The following is a 15,241-nucleotide window of genomic DNA, read 5'->3' as shown; positions in this document are numbered from 1 at the left end:
AAATTGTTGTAAAGGGGTTTTGTTTTGAAATATTGAATACAAGAAAAAGTAAGATCGTGATGGTGCCAAGGATTTTGTTGCACGTGATGGACAACGCATGAGGTATTGAGGGGCCACTGGGATTGTCAGGTTCATTTTATTTAGTTCCCATGACATCTGAGGGCCAAGCAGCAGATTGAATTGCTGAATTATGAATCTTCTTTGAGGACTAGGTTTACTAAAATAACGGGCCCCTACATTGGAACGCTTATTCCAGTTTTCTTAATGGCCTAATTGAATTGATCAATTGGTAATCCAATCTATTGTGCATTCGTTTAACTGCAATTAAATGACTCTGGGTCTTGGATAGACCTGAACTCTAAATATCTGTACAATTAGAAGCATCGGCTCTTAATGGAATACTTTGGACTAAAGTATATTTTGAATGATTTTTCTAATATTTATTTTCATTGAAATGCATTTTAACAGAAACCATTTCAAAACTCATATTATTTAAAGGAAAAATTATATACATATACATACCTATATATACACATAAATGTATGTATATTTGTTGTAAAACAAATAGTTTCAGAATTGTGTTTATCACCAAAAATCTATAACTGATGGGTACATAAAACTTTTAGTTTTATTGAATATTACTTATAGTTCAAAATTAATTACAGTTTGCTACCATTTGTTTTTATAATTTCCCAGAATAGTCTATAGGAGAAAATAAAGAAAACACATTCTTTGTTTTCAGTGGAAAATTTGCAGACTGTAGAGATGACTCTTTTTCCAGATATTCAAATGATAACCATTTGTAGAATGATAGCAGGTGATAAATCTGGAGTGGGAAGTTGAACCTATTGTATAGAGGACACTGAATCCCATGTCCAGAAATTTAGACTTGATTCTATTTACTTTACTGATGGTTGGCATCCCTGAAGGTTTTTGAGTAATATGTATCATGATATAAACACACAGAAAAGCAGAAATAAGAAAGTGAAGAGCAAACTAACTTATAACCTGGTATTTTTGTACCATACTTAATGTTTTTCACCGCACTAAAGGATTTTCCCACAGTCTGCTTTTTTATTTAGGTTAGTTCTAAATAAAACTACTTCTTATGCTGTGGTATAAACAGAATGCTATTCGCCTGTCATCGATTTAAGTTGGATAAAACGGATTCTTCTGCTTCTCTCTTACATGTACTTAGAAAAGAATGAAATATATGACTATATTATATTTGAGCCATGTTTCCTAAAAAGTAAATCAGATTTAATTCACATTACACAAAGGAGTCAGCACGTGGACGACTACACTCTATTTCATGTTGAGTTCATATCAATCAATTGAAATATTATTATAATAAGTTGCTAAAATCATGGAGTGTGACTCGAGACTACAAATCTCAGTCCTATCACTTACTTAGTGGTGCAATTTAGCACAGGTTAATTAATCTAAATCTTTATTTATTTTGCAAAATGGAGAGAGTAATATTTCTTATCTCTTAGAGTGGTTATGAGGTTTTAACTTAAGCAGTCAAATATAATGCCTGGAGTTGTTGGTTCTTATTAACCATTGTAGTTATTTTGGCATTTTAGAAATTCCAGTATTAAACAAGTTGATTCTCATGTCAAGATTATTTATCTGATTGTAAATTACCTGATTTTTATTCTGGATATCTAAGTGTTCATTTGTTTGGTGGTAGTTAATTACACATACTTATGCTTTTTATCCATAGTATCATCTGTTTCTACACTTGTTTTTTGTGTATATTAAAAGGCAGAGTATACTGCTACTGTTTCTTATCTAGTGATGAATTCCTACATGATTTTCACCCCAACTTTCCATCAACATCATTTTGTTTGCTATGTAATATTGCAAGAGGCACTGGCTTAGGAATGAGTTAGAAGATAATTAAGACTTCTGGTATTTGATCTTTATTAGGAATTACCAATTCATTGAATCTTCTAAAATCCTTAATTTCCTTATGTTTCAAGAGAAGAGGTTGGCTTCAAACAGTCTCTTCAAATTTTCTCACTACCAAGACTCTCATTTATTATTTCATTCCACATTCATTTCCAACACTGCCTTTGTAATTGCAATATTTAAAAGTTCAAGTTTTCTAGGCAAACTATAATTATTAAAAACTATAAGGCCATGCCAGAACACAACCAATAACTCTCAAAAATTAATCTCATACAATATGAAATTGTCCTACTTTTAAATTAATTTTAAAAAAACCAATGGTTTTGAGGTGGTTTATATTTTCACAAAAAGCATACCAAAAGAAAATAAGATAGCTTTTATGGTATACTACTGACCATACAATAAAATGACCAAGTTGCATATCATGATGTGCTCTACCCCTTTACCCCAAAATAGCTTTGTCTTGCCCTGTTTGAGAACAGGGGCTTGGCAAAGCATGGAACTAGTAAGCCTAAAGTTTGTATGTTAGAAAGCCTAAGCTGACTAACAGTGGATAAATAGACAATATCTGTTTGATTCTTGAATTTGTTAAAAAGAACTCTTCATTCCTTAGTGCTGTTTTGGGAACATCAACCTAGTCCAGTACTCCAAGTTAAAAGTATTTGAAATACTGGGTGATCTATTATGTTTTTGCCATGTCTCTCATTCTAATTTTAGTATTGATCTCTCCCTCACTAGATCCACTAATTTTTCTCTTTTCATTCGGGACCTTGAGTGGTATTAGATGTTATTTATATGAGCGCCTCTAAACTTCCATCCCCTGATATGGTGGTATTTCACATAAGGTAAAAAGCAAAAACAATATATTTGAGATTGTAAGATTTCTTGACAAAGAGAGAGTCTTTCTTTTCTGAAGAGTCTTTTGGAACTGAGATATGGTCAGCTCTGCATTTACTAGGAATATGATGCTTATCATCCCCAGGGTAGGTGACTGAAGGGTGTAGCGATCTGCCTTCACTCACCAACAAGTGGATTTCTCTGAGCATACATGGAAGCCCAACCTATAACCTGTGAGTGCAAAAGTAACAAAAAAAATCAGTGAAAGGACTGATAGAGCTTCCTTTTCTTCTGTTTGATATCAATTAATTCCTGGAGTATAAAAAAGACATTTAGTCATGAGTTATAGACAACTTTATTATTCACCATTGGCAAAATAGGAAATAACTCAAGTACTTACTTGGTTCTTTATCGAAAACAAAAATTAGAGTAAATAATCTATTACTTTTATGGAAAGTTTTAAATGTTGCTTTATGCGTGTATGTAAATTATGAAGATTTGGGGGTTCCCTAAACTAACTTTGACATGTCATAATGGCAACATTTGTTTTCTGGGACTCTGCCATCAGCTGTAAGATTACAAAAAAAAAATCATTCTCTAAATGTAAAATCACTTCCTTCAACTCTGCTACGAAATGAAACTGATAGACTCAAAATTTGCCCGTGAGACAGAAGGGATACAGCCATATGCCGATGGTAAGAATAGACACTGTGCTTTCTTCTTCCAAACTCTGTCTACAAATAGCACTGTGTGTGTGTACATGGAGAAAGAGAGAGGAAATATGAACAGATGTAGAATATTTCCAGAGAAGGAATGTCATTTTTAGTACTGAATTGGTGTAAATGAGGAAGGGAAGTAATAGAATCATGGAAGGATGAATACTAGCTCCTGAGAAATGACTTCTTACTTCTCTGTTCAAAGCTCTTTGGCTGCGAGCCAGATGGAGTTTTCTTTTCTTTTTTTTCTTTTTACTAAATAAATTTTGATTTTCCTGTGATCACACTGGATCAGGCTGGTTTTTAATAAAAGACACCCTAAACAGAGTTAGAAGGAGTTTGATGGAATTTTTCATTCAGAGCACATATTATTATACCTGCCTGGGTTTGAAGATGCAGGGTACCTGCTGAATCTCCTGAAACAGAACTGGTGGGGGGGGATGGCTACAGAGCCAGCAGGTGAAGAGTAAGGTTAGCTTGAAATTGAGGATGCAGACAGGAAACTAGCTCTGTGAAGGTAAATTAATTTGTCACTCTTATGCCTGGGAAGAAATCAAAGAGAATACCCCACTGTTGCCTGCAGTGTCCTTTCATTTCCAATTGGAAAAGTGTTTGATATTCCATTGAGGCAGTCATTTAATAAAGAAAACCAAAGAGTATACAACAAGGAGGGGAAAAAAGGTTTTGTATTGAGAAAGCATAAAAATTAAAAGCAAGTGCTGGTTATTTTGAAGAAGATAGTTATTAAATGTTGAAAACTGGTATTTTTGTCTTGCTGGTGCAGACGCCAACAGTCCATAATTAAATTACTCTCTGCTTCAGTTATTCTTTAGATTCAGCTATGCAGGTTTAGTGTTGAGATTCACAAACAATAATTGAGGAAAATGGCCCCATTAAAAGAAAGTCATTGTTGGGGGCACCTGGGTGGCTCAGTGGGTTAAGCGTCCGGCTTTGGCTCAGGTCATGATCTCACGGTTCCTGGGTTCGAGCCCCGCATCAGACTCTGTGCTGACAGCTCAGAGCCTGGAACCTGCTTCAGCTTCTGTGTCTTGTTCTCTCTCTCTGACCCTCCTCTGCTCTCTCTGTCTCTCTGTCTCTCAAAAGTAAACAAAACAAAACAAAACAACAACAACAACAAAAACAGATTCTGTGTCTCCCTCTCTCTCTGACCCTCCCCTGCTCGTGCTGTCTCTCTGTCTCTCAAAAGTAAATAAATAAATAAAAGAAAAGAAAAAAAAATAAAAGAAAGTCGTTGTCACCACAGGGTGACCATGCATTGCACTCACTGATCACATCTAATGTCCTAGAATAATAAGAAGGAGAGTCACTTTGCACTATAAAATGTAACCAGTGTTGGATTAACATATATGGTCAGTCCAGTTTTCTATCATGAGGCAAGACAAACTCCTGTGGCCCTGACACATTTGGGGAAACCTGCAAATCCAGAGTCAAATTTAGTTTCCAGCTGGCCTCAGAGACTCAAGCTGACTACTTTCATGTCTAATAGAAACCCTTTTTATTGTTGTTGAAATGCCCTTCAATAGAAAATACTCTCTCTACTTTCACTGGTGTGCCTTCCACGTGTCTCTCTGGGTAATGAGCTCTGAAGACAGTTATTTCTAAACATGTGAAGCGTAGGTAAATGTGTCAGGTGATAGGATCCAAGATGCTTCTTGATTTTTATTTTTTATTTAATTTTTAATATTTTTAATGTTTATTTTTGAAAAGAGAGAAAGAGAGAGAGAGAGAGAGAGAGAGAGAGACAGAACACAAGCAGGGGAGGAGCAGAGAAAGAGGGAGACAGAGAATCCAAAACCAGCTCTAGGCTCTGAGCTGTCAGCACAGAGACTGATGTGGGGCTTGAAACCATGAACCACGAGTTCATGACCTGAGCCAAATTTGGACACTTACCTGACTGAGCCACCCAGGTGCCCCCTTGATTTTTGATCATCTATAGCTGAAAGACAGTGATCGGAAATACTTAATAGTAATAGAAATAATAATAACAATAATAATAAGGAAGAGGAAGAATAATATTTATTATTCTTATCAGTTGCTACTTCAAGGATGCAAAACTATTTCCATGTTGAAAGGAAATGGGCTTCTTGAATGTATCAGAAGATGGGCTAATTTGCTGAAGCTGTGTCTACACTGGTTCTCAAACTCTGCTCTATGGACTCTTAGTGTTTCTCAAGACATTTTAGGAAATCTGAAGCGTTGCTAAACCTATTTTATTGATCATGCAGGTTTTGGATTTTTTTTTTTTTTTTGGTGTTTCACCATGTTGAGTAAGAATACCTTTCACAGTGCAATAAAAATTATTGTTTGTTAATTCTTAATTTTTAAGTGTATATATTTGTTAATACTCTGCATATCCAAAGAGGAAATGCATGTGAAGGATGTCTAAGTACATTAATTTTTTTTTATTTTTGCGACCATTTGAGTTTCAAGCTGAATTAGCTACTTTTTTTTTTTTTTAATGAACACCATTTTCACTTGAAAGGGCAATCAACAGAAGAACTGTAGGTATTCAGATTTGGGTACTAGTTAGACATTTTCTCAAAAATGAACAAAATGAGCCAGTCAGTTTAAGGAAAATAGTATCTGCTGCCAAGGATGAATTTCAAGCTTTTAAGTTAAAATTAGAAATTTGGAAAACTTGTATCTGCCACTGGGAGCATGACGGTATCACAACATTAAAAGGACTTTCTGATGGGATTGGTGTCAATAGTAACAAATGGGAGTTTTTGATACCGTATAATGAAATGTGTCAACTGTGGGAAGATCTGTCTAATTCACTGTGCCATTCCAGATGACCGCAGCTTGATATGACAAAATCACATCTGAGTAAAAGATCTATTCAAAATGCAAGATAGAGCAACGGCTTTTTATATAGCAGTGGAGAATGTTTATTAATATGGCATCAGATTCCATGTTACAAGTAACTTTCAAGAAACTACTTATTGGTGTGGGGGCGCCTGGGCTTTTTATTTATTTTTGAGAGATAGAGAGAAGCAGCACGAGCAGGGGAGGGCCAGAGAGAGAGAGAGAGAGACAGAGAGAGAGACAGAGAGAGAGAGGGAGGAAGGGAGGGAGACACAGACTCCAAAGACAGTCTCCAGGCTCTGAGCTAGCCATGAGCACAGAGCCCAATATGGGACTCGAACCCACGAACCGTGAGATCATGACCTGCGCTGAAGCTGGACGCTTAGCCAACTGAGCCACCCAGGTGCCCCATGAGGAGGATTAGCTTTATTGCCACCCAGATGAGAATCAGATCAGGTCTGAGAATCAGGCCAGTATTTCCCATCCCCCATCTAACAGGAAAAGTTAAACTGGATTTTAGTCTGAGCAAATCAGACTGCTTATAATCAATTTAGAAAATAGTTGCATAATTTTTTGCATTCACTTCCATGAGCATCGTATTAGAGGCTTGCTTCTCTTTTTTTAGTTTTTAATACAAATCTGACAGGAAAAAATCAATTTTCGCTGGTTTGATTTTAAAGATGTTGCTAAATGTGATTTCTTGTCTATATCCTTGCATTTTCCTTTCTTTTTATTTTTAAGACACATAGCACATACATAAAAGTATAAGAAACATATGTGCAGTTTAAAGAATAAAAATAAAATTTTGTGTACCTATCACCCAGGTGATGAAAGAGAGTATTACAAACTATTATTCTTATTCCATTTCCTGTCATTAAATCATGCTCATTAATTAACTGGAAAATTTTGCCATGTTCTATTAGCTGAATGATTCCATTTGAGTCTGAAGAGTCAGTGCCTCTATAGTAAGAACAAAAATTACTTTTATGAATAGTCTCTAATTCCATCATAGTCCCATTAAAATCAATTTAGTCAACAAAAGTCATGACCTAGAATTTCAAGTTTACTCTTTCCAGGGCTTTTCCATCCATACTATTGTAGAGCCTAGAAAGGAAATTTTCATCTGCTCTTGAATATGTGCCTGTGTTTTAATTATTAACTTTTATAATTTCTTTGATCTTTGTGTAATTGTCTTTCACCTTACACCAGAATTTAACATAACTCTCTACTCTGGCACTAATATATGTTCTTATAAAAAGCTTTGAAAATAGAGAATTCAAAGATATAAATAAAAACCACCTATGATTCTATCACACAAAAATAATCTTGTTAATTGTACCTCTGTCCTCTTCATTTCATTTCATTTCATTTCATTTCATTTCATTTCATTTCGTTTCATTTCATTTCGTGTGTATTTATTTTGAGAGAGAGACAGAGAAACAGAGAGAATGCACATGCACACACAAGTCAGGAGGATCAGAGAGAGGGAGAGAAAGAATCTGTGCATACTGCCAGCACAGAGCCTGATGTGGGGTTTGATCTCACAAACTGTGAGATCATGACCTGAGCTGAAGCAAGAATCAGAGACTTAACCACCTGAGCCACCCAGGTGTCTCATCCTCCCTATTTTATTATATTTGAAACATTGTTTTACTTCATTTTTTATGTTTATTTATTTATTTTTAGACGGACAAAGATAGTATGAATGGGGGAGGGGCAGAGAGAGAGGAAGAGAGAGGATTCCAAGTAGGCTCCACACTGTCAGGACAGAGCTCGATGTGGGGCTCAAACCCATGAACTGCGAGATCATGATCTGAGCTGAAGCTCCATGCTTAACCGATTGAGCCACCCACATGCCCCTATCCACCCAACTGAAAACATAAATCTACATTCTTGGCACTCCTCTTTAAAAGAAATCAAATTTTAGAAAGAAAAATAAGGCAAATACCTATCGCTACATAACAAGCTAGTCTAAAAGTTAGTGACTTGAAAAATTTTATTTTCTTGTATAATCCTGTGTTATAGCTCAGCAGTTCCTCTGTTGGATTCACTTTGGCTCCCTTGTGTGCATTTGGCAAAAGAGGAAGGTTCACGTTGGCCTATTTAAACATCTGTCAGTTGGTGCTTGTTTTTAACTTGGGGAACTCAACTCAGTTATCTGCCATGTACCTTCTTCAGGTGGCTAGACTAAGATGCTAGTCTTAGAAACAGTCGTGGTAGAAACTGTAATACCTCTTGAGGCCTTAGCTCCAGAGTTCATATAATATGACCCCCATTATAATTTATTGATCAAAGCACAACACAGGTCCAGGCCAGAATTAAACTACAGGGAACTAGAGGCTTCATTCTATGTTGAAGGTACTAAAAAAAAATTGTGATCACATTTAATTCACTTAATTCACAATGCTGCAAAACATAGGAGCTATTTACTATTAAAAAAATTTCTATTTGCTAGGGTGTCTGGGTCGCTCAGTATGTTAAACATCCTAGTTTGGCTCAGGTCATGATCTTTCTGCTCATGGGTTTGAGCTCCACATGGGGCTCTGTGCTGACAACTCAGAGCCTGGGGCCTACTTTGGATTCTGTGTCTCCCTCTCTCTCTGCCCCTCCCCCGCTCACACTGTCTCTGTCTCTCTCAAAAACAAATAAACATTAAAAAAAATTTTTTTTAATTCTATTTGCTTTTTTAGAAACTTCCATAATCTTAGAATTTATTAGGTTGTATATTTATAGAGAATGAAGAAATAAAACCAGATTTATCAGGCGGTAGCTGACATTTTTATACCTATCATCAGGTCACAAACACTAATGCCCCCCATGAAGCTACAAAGATAATAAACATAATTGAAATGGGGCAGGCAGAGATTGAAGTCATCTGGAATACATAAGCTCTGTCTAAAAAGGTAATAGCAGTTATTTTGTGGCAATATGAGCTCAGTGATGCCTGAACTACTGATATTTTAAGATAAAGACAAAATTGCAGTGAGTTAAAGTTATTTTGTGTATCTCAATAAATTGACTCAAAAGTTTTGATCGAAAGACAGGAGACCTAGAATAGTGACAGAAATACTGAAGAAGAAAGATTGAGGATACACGCTATTTGACATCAAGGCTCATTATAAAACTACAATAGTCAAGATGATGTGATATTGACAAAATAACAGGTAAATAGATCAACAGAACAAAATAGAGCACCCAGAAACAGACCCACATAAACAAAGTTGATTGATCTTCCACAAAAAAACAATATCAAGCCAACAGAGAAAGGATAGTCTTTTCAACAAATGGAGCTGGAACAATTGGACATTCACATGAAAGGAAAAAAAGAAAAAGAAAAAAATAAAAAAAGAGAAAACCTCTAGGCACAGACCTTAGACATTTTTGCAAAAAAAAATTAACTCAAAATGGATCATAGACCTACATGTAAAATGCAAAACTATAAAAACTTCTAGGAGACAACATAGGAGAAAATCTAGGTGAGCTTAGTTTCAACAATGAATTTTTAGACCTATAAAATGATCCATAAAAGGAAAAATTGTTAAGTTGAAATATTAATAATTTCTGCTCTGCAAAATACAGTGTTAGGAGAAAGTAAAAACAAGACATAGCCAGAAAATATATGCAAAACACACATCTGAAAAAATGACTTGTGTCTGAAATATACAAGCGGTAGAAACTCAATGATAAAAAAACAAATAAATTTTAAAAATAGGCAAATAGACACCTTTCTGAAGAGGAACTAAAAGATGAAAACTAAGCATATGCAATATGCTCAACATTATTTGTCATTGAGTAATTGCAAGTTGGAACAATTCTAATACTAGGCACCGATTAAAATGGCTAAAATCCCCCTCTTCCTAAAAAACGGCCCTACTAAAATGCTTATGAGGATGGGGAGCAATAGGAACTCTCGTTCATTGCTAGTGGGAATGCAAAATTGCAGAGCCACTTTGGAAGACAGTTTGGGAGTTTCTTACAAAGATAAACATCGTTTTATCATACACTATAACAATCACTCTTCAAGTCAGTTACCCAATTGAGTTGAAAATGTATGACCAGACAAAAATCTGCACATGGACATTTATAGCAGATTTGTTCATAATCACCAAACAATCAAGTTACCCTTCAATGGGTGAACGGATAAATAAACAGTGGTATGTCCATATAATAGAATATCATGCAGCAAGAAGAGTAAATGAACTACTGAACACCCAAAAGACATAGAGAAACCCTAAGTGCATATTACTAAGTGAAAGAAATCAATGTGAGCGTTCCAACTATAGGATATTCTGGATAAAGTACAACTATCGAAAGAGCAAAAAATTCAGTGATTTCCTGGGATGTGAAGTAGTAGTGGTGGGAGAGGAATGAATAGGTGAAGGTTAGGGGATTCTTAGGGTGGTGAAACCATATGATACTGTAATGCTGAATACTGACATTGTACATTTTTCAAAACCTATGCAAGTGTACAACACAAAGAGTCAACTTAATGTATATTATTGACTTTAGTTTATAATAACATATCAATATCACTTAATTAGTTGTAGCAAATGTACTATCCTCATGCAAGTTGTTAATTACAGGAGAAACAATATTGGGGATAGGAAACTGGTGTATGGAAACTCCCTACTATACCATTTCTTAGTAAATTAAAATTTAAAAAAGCATTTTGTGTTGAGTGGTTTAATAAAGTATAATAGGTGAGTTGAATTATTGGGTCTTTAATGGAAAAATAAGTAATATTATAGATAGGCTTCAACTAAATTTTTTCTTTTCTTTTTAATTTTTTAAATGTTTTATTTATTTTTGAGACAGAGAGAGACAGAGCTTGAGCAGGGGAGGGTCAGAGAGAGGGAGACACAGAATCAGAAGCAGGCTCCAGGCTCTGAGCTGTCAGCACAGAGCCCATCGCAGGGCTCGAACCCACGAACATGAGATCATGACCTGAGCCAAAGTCGGAGGTGTAATCGACTGAGCCACCCAGGTGCCCCTAAATTTTTTCCTTTAGTTATATGATCAAATTAAGAAGATCTTACTTGATGCTATAGTATTATAATATCAGTGTGAATGTGTGAGAGTGTGTATAACACTATAGATGCTATACAGTATATGCAGTTGAAACATTTCTACTGAGTTATAGGTGGTGGAAGTAAAGCGTTTGATAGATAAGACTCCATTATTAAGATATAGCTATTTATAATGTACATTTCATGAACTATTTCAGGAAACCTATTGTTAAACAACATTATCCTTCCAACTATTTTCATTTGATTTGAAAAGTCGCTTTTAAAAAGGGAAATGACTTATACCACCAGCAATCTTTTTAAAGTTTTGAGACATTTTTCCTACAATATTGGTTTAATAAGGATTAACACATTTCAAAAATTCTTTCAATATTTTCATTGTGAAGAGTATTTATATTGGTTCCTGTAACAACCAGAAACTGAAGTGAGAAGACAGAAAGTGTGAATTTCTCTTTTTTCACACACAGTACTTAAATGACAATTACTATTCCAACCATTTACTGGAGAGCTGATGTTCTTTTATTAACCTGTGATCAAGCTGTATGGGGTTGGGTCAGGCCAAGGAAGATTAACAGGGGTTTTGAAACGTTCCCCAGGTCTCCTCCTACCTTACTTCCTCTGTACTCCTCCATGGATCACTCTATGACACGGTTAGATGGTATCTCTCCTGGCAATTTTACATCTACCCCGATCCTAGCTTTTAAGATTTCATGGCCTCATTGCCTTTGCTTCAAACTCTGCTTTGAAGGGCTCCTGGATGGCTCAGTTAGTTAAACATCCCTCTTCAGCTCAGGTTATGATCTCATGGTTTGTGAGTTTGAGCCTTGCATTGGGCTCTGTGCTGATAGCTCAGAGCCTGGAGCCTGCTTCGGATTCTGTCTCCCCCTCTCTCTCTGTTCTTCTCCTGCTCTCTCTCTCTCTCTCTCAAAAAATAAATAATAACATAAAAAATTTAAAAAAGACTGCTTTGAGTTTGAAAACTGACATATTACATACTTATTCAGTTTAATGCATTAAAATGAAGATAGCCTAAACTAAAGCTCCATAGGGGGATGTGGATTTTAATAGTAATGTGGAAATATAGCATCTTATCTTAAATAAACCTTGAGTGATAGAAATTTAGTCAGCAGCTCGGGTCAGAGGACATATCACCATGACTGGGAGGATTTCCCCTAAGCTAACCTAGCAATAGACTCCTATTGGTGTGTCCCGGGCATTAGGAGTGGAATACATGGGGAGATGGAAGAGAAGCTCTTAAGTCTTAAAGAGTTTTCTCTTGACTCTGTTGAACCTTGTGCTTAAGATTTTGTAATTTTTTTCTTATTCCGACTGATATAATTTTAGCACCTTTGGAACAAATGAGTTCTAAGTGAATGGAATGAGTCTTTAGGTTGAAAAGATACTTTTTCAGTTACCTACTAGGAAAAATGGATGATGTTGGATGTATAGAACTAGAAAATGCATTGGGCTGGGTAGAAAGATAACGAGATTTTTATGCAGGGTCTCAGTTCTAGGGACAAATGCTTTGGGATTTTGTTAGAAACTAAAAGTAATCAGAAGGCTTAGAAACAGTGAAACTTATTGTTATACAAGAGAAAATGAAATGTCAGCTTGGTTTTGAAGACAGCAGAGTTTTTCATACCTTCTACATTCTATCTTCTCAAAGCTTGTATGTTATTTAACACCGTTCTAACAGCCATGGGATCAATGGACAAAGCAGAAGAAAGTGGAATAGATATTAGTGGCAGACAATCTGAACATATCAAAAAGTTTCAGGTGATAACATTTAGAAAAGTTACTGGTAACATAGTCTTGTTCTCTAATGAGAAACTGAAAAGTCCTGCAGCCCACATGAGTGGCTTGTGGCCTCAAGCTTTTGCCTTTTGCCTTATACCGTAATGTCATCAACAGCCAAGAAATATCTACTAGCATAATCCTAGAAGCTAGTGATGGAAAAAACTTCTAAGACTCTAGCTTATAAGTATCACTGGCATCTTTTCATTTTTTTTTCTTTCCTTCTTCACTATCTGAGTGTCTTCTTAGGAAAAAAAAATGGTTCAAGCTACATCGTTTATCTCTACAGTGTTTTTCATAAAGAGATATGATCTTGTGTTTTCCTTCCACAGATCCAGGACTGCATAGGCAGCTGTATTTTTTACAAAGACCATCCAACGTAGTAGCCATTGAAGGAAAGGATGCCATCCTGGAATGTTGCGTTTCTGGCTATCCTCCCCCGAGTTTTACCTGGTTACGAGGAGATGAAGTCGTCCAACTCAGGTATTACGCATTGAAGACTTTGGTGAAGCATGTCACTGTTATCTTTCTCTCATTTGATAAAGGTTCCTAGAAATAATAGGGTTCTTAATGATAATTGTCCCCCCCCATACACACACTTTCCTCGACATTATACAATATATGAAAGACGTTTATCCCCTGGGATAAAGAAATGGCGGACAGAGTCAAAATCCATGAGATCAATTCAGAAAAGAAATTTAGAAATCCAGGGTTGCTGTTAAAATAACAGTGTCCAAAAAATATTCAGCAAAGATTTTTTGGAGGATCTCATCCTAAGGAAGTTGTATAAAGAGTGCAATATTTACTAAGAAATAAAAATTTTCTGCTTTGAAATACATAGCATGTCATTATAGGGTCTGTGAAATTTTTTTCAGGTCCAATTATGCCTTTCATATTCCAGATGTAACAACTATTTAAGAAAAAACAAAAGGAGAACATGGCTGGCTTTGAATTAGTAGACATTCATATTAAAGCATAGTTAGAAGGTAAATTCTTAATAGCATGGAACACTTAGTCTGAAATGTTCTGATTAAATGTATTTCACTTAAGAAATTAATTTTATTGATGTGGAGGTCTGGTGTACTTCTTTTGAACACTTGTTTTCCATGATAAAAAAAGGTTCATAGACAATAACTTTCATCTCCCACCTATAACACTATATGCTATGGTGTCACAATATTTCTAGGAATTTAAAGCACATGAGAAATCTGGTTCCAGTGTCAAATGTGCTCTCTGAATGTAGTCAGATAGTACTGGTACACAATGAAATGTGGCTTTGTACAAAGATTACTAAATTGGATGTCAGGACACAAGATATTGAATTCCACTGTAAGGAATCACTTCTCTAGCACTTGTGGTCCTCAAATCCAAGAAAGTTTCTTTTCAGTACTAAGCTTGGTTCCAAGTTTAATCTCTTTAATTTCTTTGATCACTGCCTTCCAGGGGGAGTGGTTTACCTCGAATCGATTTTTGATCAATAAATGTGATGTTATCAAAGCCCCACAAAATAGACTCTCTTTCTAATTTGATCATTTAATCTTTTGTGGAGTTTATTTAAACCTCTAAGTACATTGCCTGGTATACACATATATATTCCTACTTTAATCTGCTCTCTAATTGTATATGCCTATGTCTTACAGGTCCAAAAAGTATTCTTTATTGGGTGGAAGCAATTTGCTTATCTCCAATGTGACAGATGATGATAGTGGAACTTACACCTGTGTTGTTACATATAAAAATGAGAATATTAGTGCCTCTGCAGAGCTCACAGTCTTGGGTAAGTCAATGGCTCAAGATTATTTTACTCTCTCGTTTTCAAAGTATATCACTGTGACACTTTAAATGATTATCCCAGAGTTGCCTCTTGTGTTTATTAGTATGAAATCATAAAGTCCTAATATTTCACACATGTCTTTTCTCTACTTAGATTAATTGCATAGGGGTTAAATGCAGTGTTTAAATACTCACTCATTGACTAAAATCCAAATGCATCCCTCTTTAGTCCAATTATTCCAATGATACAACTGAAACCTATGAAAAATTACTAATAAACAAATGTGTTAAACAGCAAACAAGTTAAATAACAAATGAGAGATTTCCAAATATTTTATCTGGGGGAAATAAATGAAA

At 35.5% G+C, this 15,241-nt stretch overlaps 1 protein-coding gene across 1 annotated transcript in view; it reads left to right on the top strand.

Moving 5' to 3' along the window:
• DCC (DCC netrin 1 receptor) overlaps positions 1-15,241 on the top strand; it is a 727,087-nt gene that overhangs the window by 130,412 nt on the left and 581,434 nt on the right. The window contains exons 4-5 of the mRNA XM_029921550.1: positions 13,444-13,594; positions 14,752-14,888. Of these exons, the coding sequence (XP_029777410.1) occupies positions 13,444-13,594; positions 14,752-14,888 (288 nt within the window). The remainder of the gene's footprint in view (positions 1-13,443; positions 13,595-14,751; positions 14,889-15,241) is intronic.

Source organism: Suricata suricatta, chromosome 14, assembly GCF_006229205.1.
Source record: "Suricata suricatta isolate VVHF042 chromosome 14, meerkat_22Aug2017_6uvM2_HiC, whole genome shotgun sequence".
In the NCBI taxonomy this organism is placed as follows: domain Eukaryota; kingdom Metazoa; phylum Chordata; class Mammalia; order Carnivora; family Herpestidae; genus Suricata; species Suricata suricatta.
Note: the sequence above shows the minus strand (reverse complement) of the source record. Positions and strands in the feature narration are given on the sequence as shown.